The sequence below is a fragment of the Rhinatrema bivittatum genome, chromosome 5 (genome assembly GCF_901001135.1).
Source record: "Rhinatrema bivittatum chromosome 5, aRhiBiv1.1, whole genome shotgun sequence".
Taxonomy (NCBI): domain Eukaryota; kingdom Metazoa; phylum Chordata; class Amphibia; order Gymnophiona; family Rhinatrematidae; genus Rhinatrema; species Rhinatrema bivittatum.
In genome coordinates, this window is record NC_042619.1 from 350,656,722 (window position 1) to 350,674,607 (window position 17,886).

At 43.9% G+C, this 17,886-nt stretch overlaps 1 protein-coding gene across 1 annotated transcript in view; it reads left to right on the forward strand.

Moving 5' to 3' along the window:
* Positions 1–17,886, forward strand: part of LOC115093009 (E3 SUMO-protein ligase RanBP2-like) — a 119,447-nt gene that overhangs the window by 17,277 nt on the left and 84,284 nt on the right. The window contains exons 3-8 of the mRNA XM_029604588.1: positions 2,277–2,388; positions 3,727–3,879; positions 4,567–4,797; positions 10,730–10,875; positions 11,453–11,645; positions 15,926–16,016. Of these exons, the coding sequence (XP_029460448.1) occupies positions 2,277–2,388; positions 3,727–3,879; positions 4,567–4,797; positions 10,730–10,875; positions 11,453–11,645; positions 15,926–16,016 (926 nt within the window). The remainder of the gene's footprint in view (positions 1–2,276; positions 2,389–3,726; positions 3,880–4,566; positions 4,798–10,729; positions 10,876–11,452; positions 11,646–15,925; positions 16,017–17,886) is intronic.

A 17,886-nucleotide genomic window follows, 5' to 3' on the forward strand; every position in this document is an offset into this window, starting at 1 on the left:
GGAGAAGGCCCTCCCCAGCCTTGCTCTATTACAAACGGGGTACTCTGCCTCGACTCTCCTTCTCACGTGACCCTAACCACCTTGGAATAGCGGTCACCAAGCAAACTTTATCATCCATCACTGGTGGCTTTTCCTTAGCAGACTCCTTGCTCTCAGCCCCGCCCCCATAAGAACCATGGCTGCCCCAAAACAGAGAGAGACGGGGAGGGGAGCAAGACGGCGGCGCAGAGCAAGGGAGGGGGCAGCACACAGGTAATGCCCCCTTTTTATACCCCCATGGAATTTAAAAAAAAAAAAAAAAATTATTGGTCCCTGGGTGCTCCGGGACCCGACCGGCTCCTGCGAGGTCACCCATTTGCATGCGAATAACTTACTTCCACCTCTCTCCGTGCTCACTGTCCAGCCCCGGGCGAGGATATTATCCCAGGCTGCTCCAGCCCTTTCAATGTGGAAATAAAATGAACACCTACTTGTAGCTGTAGTTGTGTCCGATTTAGCTTTGGGGGAGGGGAAGAGACCTTGTGTGCAAAAAAAAAAGAATCTCTACCCCATTCGATGAAATGTTCAACGCAGGTTAGTACATCTGTAGCCAACTTATGTCTTAATACTTGTGGTACTGGGGACAGCTATGCTTAGACGTTTTGAAAATATCATTACTGCTTGTGCCAAACCCTTTGAACTCTAGGAATTACTGTTGCACTGTGAATGTTTCTATGGCCAAGCAGGCTGAATTAGCCATTTTACATGTGGGTGACTTCATCTGGTGGCACTGAATGGATCTCGCTCTGCACTCTACTGAGCATGTGCAGGAGTTCTCACGCTGGGGTTGCCTCAGAGCCTCCTCGGCCACTCTTTTTTTTTTTTTTTTTTTTGTCTGAGCTAAAGCATGGACAGGTACTTAGTCTCTCTTCTATATTTTACCTCCAACTTGAAATTTTTTTCTTTATGGTTCTTATTCTGCCTTGCCTTGCTGCTTCTCCAGCCATACAAACTGAACTTTTAAGTGATATTTAAAAAAAAACAAACAAAAAAAACTTTTCTCTCGGAGAATGTGGTGTCCCAAGAGAGTCAACATTCTTCCAAGCCAATCTCAGGTTAGCATGAGACGCTTTCCTTCTTGATTGGGGGCCAAATTCTCATGTACACTTTTCCACTGATACCATCCGCTGCCAAGACAATACAGAAAGTTCTCCAAGACTGACTGAGCCTTCCTGAGCCTCCTAGCACAGGTGTGGCCGAAGCAAGTTTTGTATGTGTCACTTGTCAAGCTTTCCAGCCATCCTCCCATGCCGCTGGCATCTGACCCTTCTCTTCTGACTCAGGATGCTCTGTCAGCTCTCAACCTCACGGCATGGATGCCAAATGCTCAGTGATCGGTGGTTGCCAGCCTTCATTAGCAATCGGCAATCAGACACATTAATTTCCTGTAGAAAGCCTTCAGCCAGGAAAAGCTGTGCCTTCAAATAGAAAACTATTTCCATCTGGTGCCAGCAGCAGGATTGTGATCCTTTTTTACAGGGTTTTCTTTACCTGTCTAATCTAGACCTTGCTGCTGCCACCGTGAGAGTGCATCTGAGCCCCGGTTTCTACGCATCCTCGAGTCCCGTTTCTGCACGTGAGGGAGAAGGTCCTCCCCAGCCTTGCTCTATTACAAACGAGGTACTCTGCCTCGACTCTCCTTCTCACGTGACCCTAACCACCTTGGGATAGCGGTCACCAAGCAAACTTTATCATCCATCGCTGCTGTAATCTGGCAGGACCTCAGCTTACAGACTCTTTGGTTGATGAGCCTTGACCGAGATCTGCAACGTGGTCTTCAGTCCACGCATTCGTGTCTCATCTCTGCCTTGATAACGTTTCAGAGACTGATAGATTTGCAAGATGTTCACTGTCCCCTGTGAAATCTGCATTGCTTATTCAGTAATTTGCTTCACTGCAGCCCTCAGCTTGGGACTCCCCACATGTAAAGGCCAAATCCGTCTGCTTATAGATGGGGACCTAGCATGTTTGCTCATCAGAAATGGTGTTTATCGTAGATGGGATGAATTAGCCATGGAAAACCTGCCTGCCTCCCTAGAGAGTCAATTACGCCACTAAATTCAGCCCAGTTACTGACTGAGGAGGCTCTGGTGCCTCCGGATGATGTCTCCCACATGTGATGGCCAATTCGTCCTGCCACAGATGGAGAAAAGAGCTCATGCTAAAGAAACGCGCTCGCACTATAATTATAACGGGAGTGTCCTTAACTCTGCCTAATAACTTTTCTCTTTAAATAGATACGTGTCTGCGTACCTGAATGTGCAAGAGAGGGATCCTAAGGCTCACAGGTTTCTGGGTCAGCTGTACGAAGCCGAGGGAAACGTGGAGAAAGCCGTGGGCTGCTACAAGGTGCGGAGATGAGCCGAACGTTCTCTGAATCGGCCGCTTTGCCAAAGCGATGGCTGATTGGTTCAGCGGCATTTGCTGTAAATTGGAGGGAGGACGCTGGGGCTAGACTGTTTCTGGCTTGCTTTTCAGCGAGGATCTTCGGAACGGAAAGAATTTTTCCAGCCGTAAGACAAAGGGCGATGAAGGCTTAAAAAAAAAAACCCCCCCAAACAAATTCTTAAGGCTAACAGAACATACATAGTGACAATCCTAATTTGAAATAAAACGTGTGTTTAATGTTGGTTTAAAACTGATGCAAGGTTAGTCTTCTATATCCATGTACCCCCATCAGCACCCGAATTGATGTACAATACAGTTAATATCAAAACCGCATTCAGTGTACTTGGGAAATACCCAGTGTGTGTCCACAGGCTGGAGGGAGCAGGTGGGCAGGCTCGGGAAATGGTGCACTTTTTTTTTTTTTTGAAGTCTAGTTTGGCACATTTTAGATGTCTGCTTTTCAGGTTCATAATTGAGCCTGTGAAGCTCAGACCTGATGTAGGTATTTTTCCTAAGCTTCTCGAGAGATCACCCAATGGGGTCTGGCTCTTGCTGGTATTACCCTACAGATACTGCTCCTTGTTTTGTTTTTTGTTTTGCTAATACATTTTGTAGCCATTTCACTTGTGTATGGAAATATTTGATTTTTGTAAGTCAAAACGTAGGTTGGCAAAACCCAAGAGTGGCTGATTTGCTGCTGGGGCCACAGCTGTAAACAAAGATGAGCAGATTGAAGTGAGAGGCTTAACAGGACAGGCCAAACTTTTTTATTACAGTCTGAGAGAGAGAAGCAGAGACCTCTTAAGTGAAATTGAGGCCCAGAGGCATGTATCGTGCTTCTCCTGTGGTTTTGGTTTTGGACATAGGCATCAAAACTTACCTTCCAGGAGAGCACGGTTCTGGAACTGACCTACCCCTGGTAGACGGAAACCTGACACTTTAATTCTAAACGTCGTAGTTAGTATTTTTTTTTTTGCAGTGTGTCTGTCTTTGTGATGCTCGTTGGAATGTGCAAAACTTCCACAGACTTTCTTCCTGGATGGATTGCAAAACAAAAAAAAAACTCTGCTCCTCACCAAAAAAATTAAAATAGAATCCATTCGGATGCTGGTTAAGCTCCAAGAAGTGTTTAGACATCCCCCACGACTGCAAGTTGAACCGAGTTGCTAAGTTATGAGGTTATCGGTGTTAGTTGCAGGGTTTCTGAGTTACGAGAAGTGCGCTTCAGCAGTCCATCTAAAGTCGGGAGTTTGCATTATTGACATCTATTGCAGCTTCTTTCTCATTTTGTACCCTCAGCGTTCTGTGGACCTCAATCCGACGCAGAGAGATCTGGTTCTGAAGATCGCTGAGCTGCTATGTGATAAGGGTGACACCAATGGAAAAGCAGAGTACTGGCTGAACAGAGCAGCCAAGCTCTTTCCTGGGAGCCCTGCGGTCTACAAGCTGAAAGTGAGTCCTCCCCTTCCTCTTCCACCTAGGTTAGGCAGCCAGATGTGCAGGATTTGTTTGCCATTGTGCATGGGTGCTGCTGCTCTTGGTGCCTCACTTGGGGGCATTTTTAGGGTTTTCATTGGAGTGTAATAGTAATGCTGGGGCTGTCTCCACCTGAACTGGATGTAAAGAGATAAGGAATCGCTTAGTTTCTTCCTACAAACTGAATTATGATTTTCATTTATCTAGCAGTAAAACATAGGCCTCGTATAGTCCCCGACATGTCCAGAAAATAATTCTTAGCTCCTTTTTTTTTTGACCTTGTGGGTAAAGTGAAACCTGCAGTGAGCCTTCATTCCTAGCTACCTGCCGTGTTTTCCATATTTTACTTCCTCTCCTGTCTAGTCTATTGCAGGAATAATTCTTATAGAGACACATTGCAGTTTTCTGACTAATCCTTATAAAGAAAGTGGATGGCAGTGCCAGATTCAGGAGGTCTTACATAATCCAGACTATTTGCTGGAAGCCATGCCTGCTGTTCTAGCCTGTTGCTCTGCGTTGACCACTAACCGTCTTGCAGAGCTGGCTTTGCTTTGTGCCATTTTTAGCCATGCACGACGCTGGGAATATTTACGGGTGGCGGGTTGAACCCTGGCGCCTCTCCAGTACGCAGTTTAATGCAATGTGTGTGTGTTTCTTCAACAGGAACAGTTATTAAGTAGGAAAGGCGACGTCGGCTGGAACCAGCTGTTTGATTTGATTCAGTCGGAGCTGTACGCACGGCCTGACGATGTGTACGTCAACATCAAGCTGGTGCAGTTGTACCAGTCGGACGAGAGACTGGAGGAGGCCGTTCATCACTGCCTGGAAGTGCAGAAGAAGGGGATGCTGCAGAACAGCTTGCAGTGGAGCTCCTGTGTGGTGCAGATACTCACGGTACAGTATGCTGAAGAGCGGAGCGTTGGAAAAAGTGCTGTGCACCAGTCAGAGCGGCTGTCGTCCTGCATCCCTGAAAAGGGGAGGGTCGCACTGTATCTCGGATTAAAATGCTTCTTTCTTTAAGCTTGGTTTTATTAAACAGGTGTGATGGTGCAAAGATGAATATGATATGAGCCTCTAAGCTAAATTAGATAGGGTTCCCCGAAGTTAACTAGGGGACCGGCTCCTTTGGCTCAGTGTTAAGATTTCTCTTCTTTGGAGCCAGCAGGTTCAAAACCGGAGATCTCTAGTTAGAAAAATAGACTCTGATAGGCACAAACCTTCATACCCTCCTTTTGAATTAAAACAAAGTCAGCACAGTACACAGACTCTTTGATCCGCAAGATAACAGGACACAGAGCACAAGAAACCCCTAACTCCAGCTCCCAGCGCCTTCAAAGGGCGGCACTGATACCATCTCATGAACTTGAAACGCATTCTACTCGGGATTCTTCATTTTCAGTTTAAATCAGTTTTCACCAATAAACTCCCGGATCTTTCCCAAAAGTGATGAGCTGTTTAATCCGACTTTTCTCACCCTAATTTTAGGTTGACCCAAAAAGAGCAGCTCCCGATGCCGTCTCTCCAGGCCTGCAGAAACTGCTGACAGCCCGTGCGAGCCAAAGCCCCTGCAGTGTTTCAAATCCCAGCTCCCCCCCCAGGGAGCCAGAGTGCCTGCTGCCTGGTGCCACCACCTCAGCACTGGAAATGGGCCCTGCCCACTACAGGCACTTCCCTGGCCCTGCAAAAAACTAGTGCAGTACTGCCACACCCCGTGGTATCCTCAGCAAGCATGCGGCTGAAGGAGAGAGGACCTACCCTAGAGCAGTCACGTGTGACAAATGCCATTGCAGGGGGGGAGGGTAGGGAATGGGGGATGAGAGAGGGCTACGGGCGAGTGGGGAGAGTCTGTCATAATACTTAAATCCTGCATGCTTCATCTTAATGATTTTAAAAATGTAATTTCACTTTAAAAAAAAAAAAATATATTTTTTTTTATATATTCTTTAAAGGAGCCTCAGCAGCCCTTAAACAGCTTTCAGAAAGGGCCTTTGTAATATAATCACAGGCCCTTTCTGCTGCATAGGTTCCCTAAACTGTTTATCTAATATACAGAGTTCATGAGAGAGATTGAGAGATTTTTTTATTCCAAGCCTTAGCTATGTTTCATGAAACCACAGCAGGTGGATGAGGGACCAGGGTGACATGTTTTCTCCTGCTAAATAAATCTTTAGGTCAGGAACTTCCAATAAAATTCACCAGAGGATCTGTGGGTAGTTAAACTTCAGTGATCTCATAAATAGAGTTTGTAATTTCTGGGCTTTCCTAGCGTGTAGCCAGATGGACTCAGGACCAATGGGTTTATGCTCCCCTGCCAGCAGATGGAGACGGAGTCAGGTTTCAAAGCTGACGTCACCCTAGATACAGCCCTGCAGTGACCTCAGCCCTTCAGTATTCTCTTTTAAAAGCCAGATAACCATAACTACTCAAACATAAACACTGAACCCCAGTAAGCTGATAGATGCCCTGATCTAGGGACTGGATGACAGCTTACCTGTAATCTCTCCACGGGAGAATCCTTGGTGCTTCTTCAGCAGCCGTGGACAGGATGCAGAGTCCCATCTGTTTGCGTTAAGAAAATAATTATCAGGTAAGTAATTTCTCCATTTCCTAGCGTGTAGCCAGATGGACTCAGGACCAATGGGATGTACAAAAGCTACTCCTGATCGGGGCGGGAGGCTGCCCCGCGGTCTGGTTAACACCACCCTTGCCAAGGCTGAGTCCCCTCTGGCCTGAATGTCCAGGCGACAGAACCTGGACAAGGTGTGTGAGGAGGACCACGTCGAAGGGAGGCAGCAGTCTAGCTTCAGCCCGTGAGACCACCTGAGCCCTGGTGGAATGAGAAGGTAATGGCTTTCCTGCCTCTACATAGGCTCCTGTGACCACCTCCTTATCCAGCAAGCTATGGGAGCCCGCCAAACTGGTTTGCCCTGCTTCCTTCCACCATGCATGACAAGCAGGCGGGCCGTCTTTCGGATACTGCCCCACCACCCCCCTAACTCCCAGCTTGAGTTAGGGGGGGTGGTGGTCTTGCCAATGCTATGTATGACCTTATTAGGATTTCTTTTGTTTGTGGCGGCTTCTGTGGTTACTTGGAGACTGTCGTGGTTATGTCACTGGGCAGCAGGTGCATATTCCAAAGTGTATCTGAGAAGCTTCCTTTCAAAGGCAGGTTAGGAAAAGATTCAGAAAGGTTGGTGAAGGATCTCAGGGAGACCATCTCAAGTGGCCAGAGCAATAAGGTTCTTCCTTATCTTTGGACAAATAGAGGTTGGGGTCAGTTCAGATTTTCCAGGAGATTGGCATCCCAATCTTCCAGATTCATTTCACTTTTGGACTTTTTGGCCCCCTGAGACAGCTGGTATCTGTGGAATCGGTGGACGGTTGCCGCCAACTGTTTTTCAGAGTGTGGACCCATGCAAACTTGAAGCAGTGGGTTTTTAGCTGTGATACAGTTTGGTTATGCTGTGGAGCTTGCTGTTCCCATCATGGATGCCTTTATGTTCTCTCCATTTTGATCTAGTCTTGTGGTGACTTAGTTCTTGCAGGTTGTGCTTCCAGTGCCATGGGAAGAGCAGGGCCTTTGCTACGCCATCTTTTTTTGTGGTCCCTCCTTGATTTGAAGATGTAAACAGCAAGCTGTGTGTCTCATTTCTGTATGGAGACGCTCAGGTCTGTGTTGGGGTGGTTTTAGGGGGCGATATTCCTGTTGCTATAGATCTTTCAGGAGCATACTTTCATATTCTTCTCAGTCTGATACCAGAAATTTCTTGGTTTCTGCATATTAGAGAAACATTTTCACTTCCGAGCTCTCCCCTTTAGTCTTGCTACAGCTCCAAAAAACTTCACCAAGTTAATGGTGGTCGTGATAAATACCTTCCCCTTTGCAGGAAAGCTATTATGGGCTATCCTTATCTCAATGATTAGTTTAATTAGGGCAAAATCACACCAGAAGGCCAACAGAGTAGTACAGATGTTAGGCTTTCGCTGGATAATCAATTTTTTCAAGAGTAAGCTCTTCCCATCCCAGTCTATGGAATTTCTGGGTGCTCTTCGGTTAAAGGCAGGCCAAGTCTACCTGCCTCAGGAGAGAATAGTCCAGATTTTCAGTCAAATGGTGAAGTTTCTTGCTTGAGATTACTTACAGCTTCTGTACTCTATGACAGCCATGTTGGATCAGATTCTGTGGATCATAGCCCATGCACATCCTCTGCAGTTGACTTTTTTTTTTTTTCCCCATGTTCCCTCATTCTTGGGGGGTTTAGACGTTAATTTCTTCTGTGATTGGTGAGACTTGGGTGGTGGTGTGGTCCTTTGCTCTTTTACGTGCGGAAAAGAGTGAATCTGGATCTTCCTCAGTGGGTGATCCTGACAGCATGGGTGCTCACTACTAAGACCAGGTGATATAGGGACTCTGGTGGTGGGAAGAAGTCCTCATGGTCCACCTGTTTGGAAACCAGAGCCATTAGATTAGCATTGATTCACTTTCTACCTGTCTGTGAAAGACACATCTGACAACAACCAGAGAGAGAGCTTTCTCCATCGCCTCCCCTAAAATCTGGAGCTCCCTCCCAAAAGATCTGAGAACCCAACATAACCTCAAAACCTTCAAAATGACCTAAAAAACATGGCTGTTTCGCAAAGTCTTCACTGACATTCATACTTCTGATCATCCTAACACCCAATCGAACCTTCAACCATAACTACAAAGCACCGAACAAACCCTCCTCTCAAAAAAAGTTTCTTTTCTAGACTGATAATGTTCAACCTCTGTTTTATATGCATCCGGTTATACCTTTTTTCACAATTGTTAAGAAAACTACTTTGAATCTTGTAAACCGTTGTGATGGCGTCACTGACTGACGGTATAGAAAACTCAACAAATAAATAAACAGCAGTTTGGGTTCTGTTCAACCATGGCATGGCGGGGGGATTCTGAGGTCACCTTTCCTTCACTGGGTTTGACTCCCTTTTTGTTTCTCTTCTGGGGGTTTGGGGAGACCATTGTTCTTAGGATCCTTCTGCTGATTTAAGCAGTTTAAAAAAAAATATATATATTTGGTTTGAAAACTGCTGCTGGTTTTTGCTTAGTCATAGGAATATTTTATTAAAAAAAACCTTGTATTCTGCAACCTCCAGCACTGCAGATAAGAAAAATTGACATTCATAATTCACATAAAGGCGAATTTTAGAAGCCCGGCGTGTGCCAAAATCAGGAGATGTGCAGACAAGTGGAGCTTGCACACGCCCTCTGGACTGACCCCCACTTATCCTCTTGAAGGTGCGGTCTCCAGAATTGCACACTGTCTTCCAGATGAGGTCTCACCAGGGCACTATTGCTTCCCTTTTTTCTGGTAACCGTTCCTCTCCGTATGCAACCAAGCAACTTCCTGGCTTTTGCTGTCGCTTTGGCCACTTTAAGATCATCGGATACAACTGCTCCCAGAACCTGCTGCTCTTTTTGTGCTTAGAAGAACTTCACCTCCAATACTGTCCCTCGCCCTTGGGATTTTGCACCCTAAATGTATTTTAGAATATCTAGCATTAAGCCTCTCTCTAGATCCCTCCTCTTTACATGGCAGCTGCTTTTTGAGCTAATTGCAGAACGCGCAATAAATTGCTTGGTCCCGCCAACCCCCAAACTATTGCAGTCATCTAAATTCCCTAAAATTAGAGCCTGCAAAACTGTTCTAACGTAGCAGCCGATAGATAGATAAATAAATATAGGTTTCAGCAGTTCTAGTTTGCAAAATGCAATTTTCGTCTGGAACCGGATATTGTGGCTTCAGTGTTAATTTTGGAATCCAAGAAAACCTCAAGATTCTGAGCTTCAACTAAGATTTACCAAACCCCATCCCCTTAAAGGACAAGGAAGTTAATGGACAGCTTGGAGCATTTTTTTTCCCCCCACCCATAATACTGGCCTTTGTTAAACTGCATCTGATATTACAGGAAAAAGATTACGTCTCTTCTGCCTCCATCTGCTGGTGGGAGGGAATAATCCACAGGCTTGGACTTGGATAGCAGGATTCAAGGAAAAGAAACAGAGCCCTTTCCATTATTGGCTCTAAACTTTGGAATTCATTACCTCATTTCCTCACCAATCAAGAAAACTTAAAATCATTCAAAAAAAGACCTAAAATCCTGGCTACTCAGCCAATCTTTTAAAGACTGCACTCAATGAACTTATAGTACATTAACATAGCCTGCTATCTTTCAATATCTCCTTCAATCAATCTCCCTGTTTCATGATGCAGATGTCCTCTGTTTTCAATGTTCCCAGATATCTCTGTTCACCTACTCAGGGTTTCCACCCTGTGTCATCCTGTTATACTCATTCTCCTTGTTATGTCTTTGCTCATCATTGTTCATTTTTGATATTTTTAAATTTCAAACATCGTTCAATGTAACACGTTGTTCTGTATGTAAACCGGAGTGAAGGCAACTCTGCTATACCTCGGTATATAAAAAATGCTAAATAAATAAGAAATTCAGGTAAGAATAAACTTCTTCTGTCAAATAGAATTTAAACTTCTTTCTAGCAAGGTTGTTTCTCTCTGGTACATAATATACTTGAGGTTTTCTTGTTCATCATTTCTATGGTGCTCTCTGGAGTTCTGCCGTCTTTCTTAAACGAGCTATAATGCTCATAGAAGGCCATTGAGTATGATTAGGATACTTCCCTTATAACTAAAGCAAACATTTTTGTTGTATACTATAGTTGAGTGGAGAGAGGGAGGAGGAGCATGCCTAATTACTGGGTGGGGGGGGGGATGGATTTCTTGGAAACATGACATTTATGTGTGTGTGTGTTTATATTTGACTCCAGGAATACCTGACATCTACTCAGGGCTCGGGATCTGAGAAGAGGAACTGGAAAACAATCAACAGAGAACTGCTTTTAGCTCATTCTAACTGTGTACGCCTGACACTTTCTACAAGAGATGTCCAGGAGAGCCGAGGAGCACTGGAAAAGTATGGGCCGAAGGCACTCTAGAAGCCTTCTCTGTGCATTATTTGATCAAGCCTTTGTGTGTGTGTGTGCGTTCTGTATTTGCTTCCTTCCTGCAAGAATAAAACCTATATTTGGTTTATATATTCTTATCTTCTATAGAGCATTTTGCTTTGATTAGGGCCGGGCAATCTTTGTAGTACAATGCCTGTTGTCTGCAGTCTGTAGGTTTTATATGAGGGTTGAGCCTTGTGCTTCTCTCCCTAGAGGAGAGACGAGCACTTTTGGTGGTTGCACTTTGCATTCACATCTTCTGTAACAAAGAACCAGACTATGTCAAGGCATCTAAGAGTGGCCTTCGCTTATCTCGGTGGTGAAATTGTTTAAATCGAAGGGAGCTAAATGTGTCGTCCACAGCTGTAGAAGAACTGACATTCCCATTAACATTTTATTAAAATCTCTTCTGCATGTACATGGGGACAAATCTTTACAAAAGATAGCATGAAATGTGCTACAGATCCCTGGAAATCGGCTCTATGCATGTTGACATTTTCACGACGTCTTCCTGGAAGTTTGACTGACAGAATCTCTCTCTCCTAGCTTTGATCGTGCACTTTGGTTTTTGAAGCCATACGTGAATGACTGTGATGACCTGTCGGTTACGTTCTTGGAGATGAGAGGTCACTTCTACATGCATACTGGGACGTTCCTGTTAAAAGCCGCCCAAGCTGGGGAGATGCAGTGGAGAGCCATGACAGACATGGCCGCCCTCTGCTACCTTGTAGCATTCCAGGTAAGAGACCGCAGCAGCTCGACCTGCCTGCTTTTCCGAGGACTGTGCCATGCTATGTTTACAGATAGTGGTGTGGGTGGGGAGAGGAAACTGTGTGGCTTGGCAGTTGTCGTCTTTTCTGTCTTTCTTTTCGATTCCAAGTCTTCTGAAAACTGCTTCAGCCCTACTCACTGCAATTTATTTTTTGTGGGAGGATGGGGAAGGGGAAATGCTGTAGGCAATCACCGGGGATCGTTTTTTATAATCTCCCAGCTCTGATAAGCCTTGGGAGCAGAAGCCAGAGCCAGGAAATCAATCTGGGTTTCTTTGGATTTAGGAAGACTTAAGTGGCTTTTTTTTTTTGTTTCCTGTTTGGGGGGCCAGTTATAAAAAAAAGTGCGTGTATATATCATCTCCACAATGTATTTCCTGATGCACTTTTTTCTTAAGTCACAGTCCTGAAAAAGGTTGAGTAAAATTCCTCCTACTTTTCTTACGAGCACACTCCATTAGGATATTGTCTGTCGCGTATGCAGAAGTCGCATGCTGCTGTGGAAGAGCGATCCAGGCAACAGCTTTGAAGAGACGTTTTCAAACCCCTGTGAGATACCAGTGTATTATATCACAGGCTCTGACAGGCTAGGAGCATAATAGACTTGGCATTTTACTTACCAGTTTCTGTTGTGAAGATATCTGAAGCTGCTAGTGTGGCTAAGAGCTTTTGGTCAGTATGGTTAATAATAATCTTTTTCTGTTAAGAGGTGTCCTTGTGTTGAACTACTCAGTCTGGATCTGGAAAGACCCAGGGCCTTGTGGCCTCTGATTAGCAGCATTTTTCCAAAGCTGGAATAATCTGAGTATTCCTCCAAGTGATAGTTTCTGACTACTGTAGGAATTGGCAGGCAGTAAAGAGAACTTCCATATTGTATTGAAATCTGAGATCCAAACTGGTTTCTACTCTCTACATCCCTTCCTCCTAGACTAAACTTCTCTGTTTTTTTGGCCCTTAACTAATTGTCTTGTTCTATTGTTTGTGACCCATTTCTCTCCAAGTTCACAACAAAAAAATCAAAAGGTGATCTAAGTGTAATGGTGACAGCAGATAATCAAGTCTGCCCAATTAGTCCAGTTCACATATTAAGGATATCTTCCGGCTGTCAGCAGTAGAAACTTGACTGCTTGTTGAATAATAGATCCTATACTTAAATTCAACAGTTATTTTCCCCCACCAATGCCCACGCCTTACTACCCAGCTTTGTAGTAATCTAAACAGGTATCAAAACTAGCAAGGCTATTCCCAAAATATCTAGGTCCCCCTTTATTTATCTTTCTATTTATTTATTTATTTACATTTTTTTATCTCCAAAGAACAATGTTGATTTCCTGCTCCTACTGGTTCCTTGTTTTACAAACTTGCAGAATAGGTTTGAGCTGTTTTGTTTATCCTATGGCATTCTGGAAATTATTCCCAGTAAGGGCTTAGAGAGAAAAATAACCTCAATATGCCTGTGGGCTGTTCTGCATTTGGAGCTCTGACAAGTTGTAAAGGGAGGAGTGTTAAATTTGAATGTGGGCTGAACCCATAACTCAGGCTGCGCTGCTGGTGTGAGGTGGATCCCCCAGTTAGGCCTGGTTGTATTGTGAAAACAGTGTACACGGGCCTGTGGTGGAAGGCAGCTGCTATCACAGTGATAGCACTTATTGGGTGGCGACTAGCTCTGAAGGTGCTCCTGTAAGTCCTTTCATAAACTTTTGTCTCAAACCACACAGAGAAAATGCCAGAGCAGTATTAACACCATCGTCCAAAACTAATACCTCAATACAACCCAGAAATGTTGCTTAAGTATAAATTAAAGGCATGTTTAAAACAAAATTATTGAAGATTTTTTTTTTTTTAGTTATTGTATTATGGTTTTTATAATTATGTATGTTGTGATTTGCATTGAATGCTTCTGGAAAATATGGAATATAAAACAAAAAACGTTTGAGTGCAAATTGTCGTTTGCAAATACTCTGGAAGTGTATTCCAAATCATGGGACCCACCACCGAAAAAGCATGATCCTGAGCTTAGAGGTGAACAAACCATGAAGTTGGAACCTCTTCCTGCAATCGGGGCATATAATGTTAACATTTGAGTTAGATCATTACTCCGTAATTTTGGATTAAGAGTTTATGGATTGACATACTGATTTTAAACTTAATCATCAACTCTACTGGGAGCCGATGTAGTGACTTAAGCACTGGTGTAATATGCTTAACTCTTCCCCATTAGTACCATAGCTGCTGCGTATTGTTACTTGTAAGGCTCCCAACACATACAAAGGTAAACCGATAAATAAAGCATTGCAATAATCCATGCCTGTCAAAATAAGGCTTTGAAGAACTAAACAAATATAGCAAACAATGAGCAACGGCTTCAGTCTCCATAACATACATAGCACCTGATTCACCAAGGGCTTTTCCCATAGGCACAGCATGGGAGAAAAGCCTTAACGAATCTGGCCCATGGTTTGGAAAAACGAAGCGTTGAAAATGTACTTCAAAATGAGCCCATCAGATTCCAAAATAATGCCCGGTTTATGAACTGACACACATGACGTGAACCAGTCTAGTCTTTCAGCCAGTGTAATACATGATGATTTAGAGTATCGAAGGCGGCAGAAATGTCCAGAAATGCATAACTCGGCCCATTATCAAATCTTCATCTTATCGCATCAAAGCTAGATGATAAAGTCTTTGAGCTGAAAAATCTGTGAAAGCCAACTCATCTTTAGTAAACTCATTTCATTGGTTTAATGTGACGTTTTCAATGTCTTTAGAAAGAAATGGCAGACTAGAAATGAGTCTGAAGTTGGCAAACGCACATTTCTTCAGCAGTGGGTATAGATGGCCTTCAGTAAGGCATCTTGATGTCGTCATTGTGTAAAGCTTTCGAGAGTGGTGGCAGCCCCCGGTTTAACAGGCAAGCAGCAGGATTCAGTTTAGCCATTCCTTGACTCACCTTCTCGGCTGATCCAAGAGAAAAGGCGTCCTCCAGCAGTATATCATCTTGAATGGAAACTGCAGTGGCTATGCTTGCCACGTTATCAGTAAAACGCTGAGTTCCCTCTCTTATATTTGTAGTCATCTGCCCAGACTCATGGACTTCCCATTATATTTCCTCATATCATGGGATAGATTTATTGTCTTAATCTTAAACCCAACCTGGTAGCTAGGGAGATTTCAATGCCAAGTTGACGGTGACTTGCGGAATCCTAGCAAGCTGCTCATGTTACCCCATCATATGGGACCAGCTTGTGAGCAAAAGTGTCTTCTTGGAGTGGTTTTCCTTAGATATTTGTGTTTTTCCATGGAGATGCATATATTTGTCCTTTTTTTTATTTTGAGATGAAGAGGCTTTGTTCTGTTGCATTATTACGCAACTAGAAGTGAAAACTGCTAAGTGTGTGTGCATGGCAAGTTCTTATGTTCTCATTATTAATACAAAGTAAACACGTCTTGTAGTAGATTTTTTTTCTTGAAGATATGAAAACAGTCAGGTACTTGTTATCAATGTTTACGTTTACAGACTAAGTGAATTCTCCCATGTAATCGAGGGCCATCTGCCACAGTGCTGATTGTGCTTTGGCATTCTTGTCCTTTCACGGAAGCGGTGGGCAAACGTTTCTTACACAGAGGCTGGGAGGGCTGGGTCACTGGCCCTAGAGACTGTGCTTGATCGCCCTGCTCTCATCTCTAAAGCCAGCCCTCTGCATCCATTGCTGCCTCCCTGTTCCTCTGCTTGCCCACGCAGAGAACCAGCTTGTACTTTTTAATGGTCCCACAGATTCGCCAGCAGCCTGCAGGCAGATGGTGATGAAGTTGAGCCCGCTGTATAAAATCAGTTGTTCTTGCAAAGAGCTGGTGAGAGGCTGGGAGGAAGCACATAAGGCCCGAACACGTAGAGTGACCCAAGGACCAGCGGGAAGGTGCTCCCGGTTTCGGCCCGAAGAGCATAGTTTTCCCTCCTTTGTTCAGAGCTTTGTTTTTAACAAATATATAAACGAAACTTTTCCCATTCCTCTCCTACCTCAAAACGTTTTATGCTCCTGCCATCCCATGACTTATTTTCTTTCCCCAACAACGTCCCTCCCCCACCAAAAAAAAAAAAAATTGAAAGTGGGCCGAGTATCTTGCGCCTTATCTGTGATAGATCTTTGTGCCCACGGCGCAGAGAAAGCTGTGGTGGTCCCAGTTTTCCTGCTGTATCTGGTATGCAAATTACCTCTCAAACTTAATTTTTAATTTCTATTTTGATCAGGTCCCGAAGCCAAAGACTAAATCGGTAAAAGGTGATGAGAATAGCCAAGATTTGTTTGAAATGCTCGCCTTCGATCGCCAAAGCCAAGCAGGTAAACAGATTTAATGTCTACAATCATTGCAAGACCTCATGTAAATTCTATTCTCTGATGAATAATATTTTGCTGTCTCTTAAAGCTTCACAACTTTGCGGTGTGTTCACTTTAACTCTTTAATTTCTGTATATTTAAACATTTTGCACTGATCAGGTAAAGAGAGACTATAACTCTCAAAAGCTACTCATAAGTATATTGAGGGTAGCTCAATAAAAAGTCAACTTCAGCGCATTTCACCATTTTTTTTTATTGAAGCAGGTTTTCTGTGTGGTGTGAGCAGAAGGCCCTAGATCTGTTCTCCTGCCCCCACAAGAAAAACTGCTTGATTTATTCTCTACACCTATTGGAAGATGGCTTAAAAACCAACTCCATTAGTTCATCTGAGTGCAACTGATGCTTACCACCATGGTGTAGATGGTACTCCCATCTCTGTACAGCTTATAGTTCCATTCATGCAAGGCCTGCTTCAGCTGAAGCTTTCCCTAAGGCCTCCTACTTACTCATTGAGGTCTTGGGACCTCAATGAGGTCTTAACTCAGTAGATTGAAAACTCCTGAGCCGCTGCACACCTGTGACCTGAAGTACCTGACCTGGAAGGTCATATTTTTGGTGGTGGTCAGCAAGCTCCAGGCCTTAGTGACTTATCCGCATTACACTAAGTTTTATCTTGATAGGTTGGTCATGGCGTCCTCACCCTAAGTTCCTGCCTAAAGTGTTGACTTGAGTTCCATCTTAACCATCCATCGTCCTGCCAGCAATCTTTCCCAGGTCCCATTCACACAGTCTGGATTGCAAGCAAGCCTTAGCTTTCTATCTGGAGCAGACAGACAGTCCACCCAACATCTTGTTTCTTTTGATAGGAATAGGTTGGGTATTGCCCTTACCAGATACTATTGACTTGGCTATTAGATTGCATTTCCTGTTACGCCCAGGCGGTACTTGCATCTTGGGGGGGCCATGTTAAGGCTCATTCCATCCAAATCATGGCAGTGACTGTGACCCACTGTTTTCTAATCTGGACCCTGGGTGGTATAGGGCATGCTGGGCGTGCCCAGTGTGGCAAGTCAAAGTTCTACAAACTTTGACATAAGTTTTCCTTGTTTGGGCTCCATCTGATGTCCTCCATGTGTGAGGACTAATATCCTGCTGTCCTCTGAGAACACCTGATACAGGTAAGCAACTCTGCTATGCTCTGCATGGGGAGAGTTATCAGAAGGAAACCTTTTCTACAGCCCTATTACAAAAGTTATAGTCTTATTGGCGTGCCTGAACTTTAGTTTTGTTCATTTATTTATCACTTTACCATGTACATATTGTGTACATTCCTTTTGTTATCCACTTAGTGCTGTGAATAGGAGGCATATAAATCCCTGAATAAACAAAATAAATAACTTTTTTGGAACGTATCCTAGAAGCTAATGTTCCAAAGCTGGTGAAGAAATTGAAGCTGAAAATACGTTGATATTTCAGCAAGATAATGGTACATGAATAACTCCAACTAAACCATGACCTATTTAAAGAGAAGGAAGATGAGGGATTTGGAATGGGTTTCCTTGCACGCATCCATATTCAAGTCTGGAGACTGAAAACTAACAAATATTTGTAAGAGGGGGAAAGAATTTGGAAAGCAAGAAGAGATGTTCTTAGAAGCTGTTTATTTCTGCCGAAACGGCTATTACACATTCCTCATTCACTTTATTGTTTTCAGTCTGTTAAAATCAGCAAGTAGTAAATTTTAGGTTGAAAATTGCAGAAAGATGTCCTGTTTAAGTTTGTACGGTACCTTTTATAGAGGGGTTAACCTTCTATTCATGTAGCGATAATTTGAAGCTCACAATTTGATCATGGGTGCCTAAACGTTTGCACA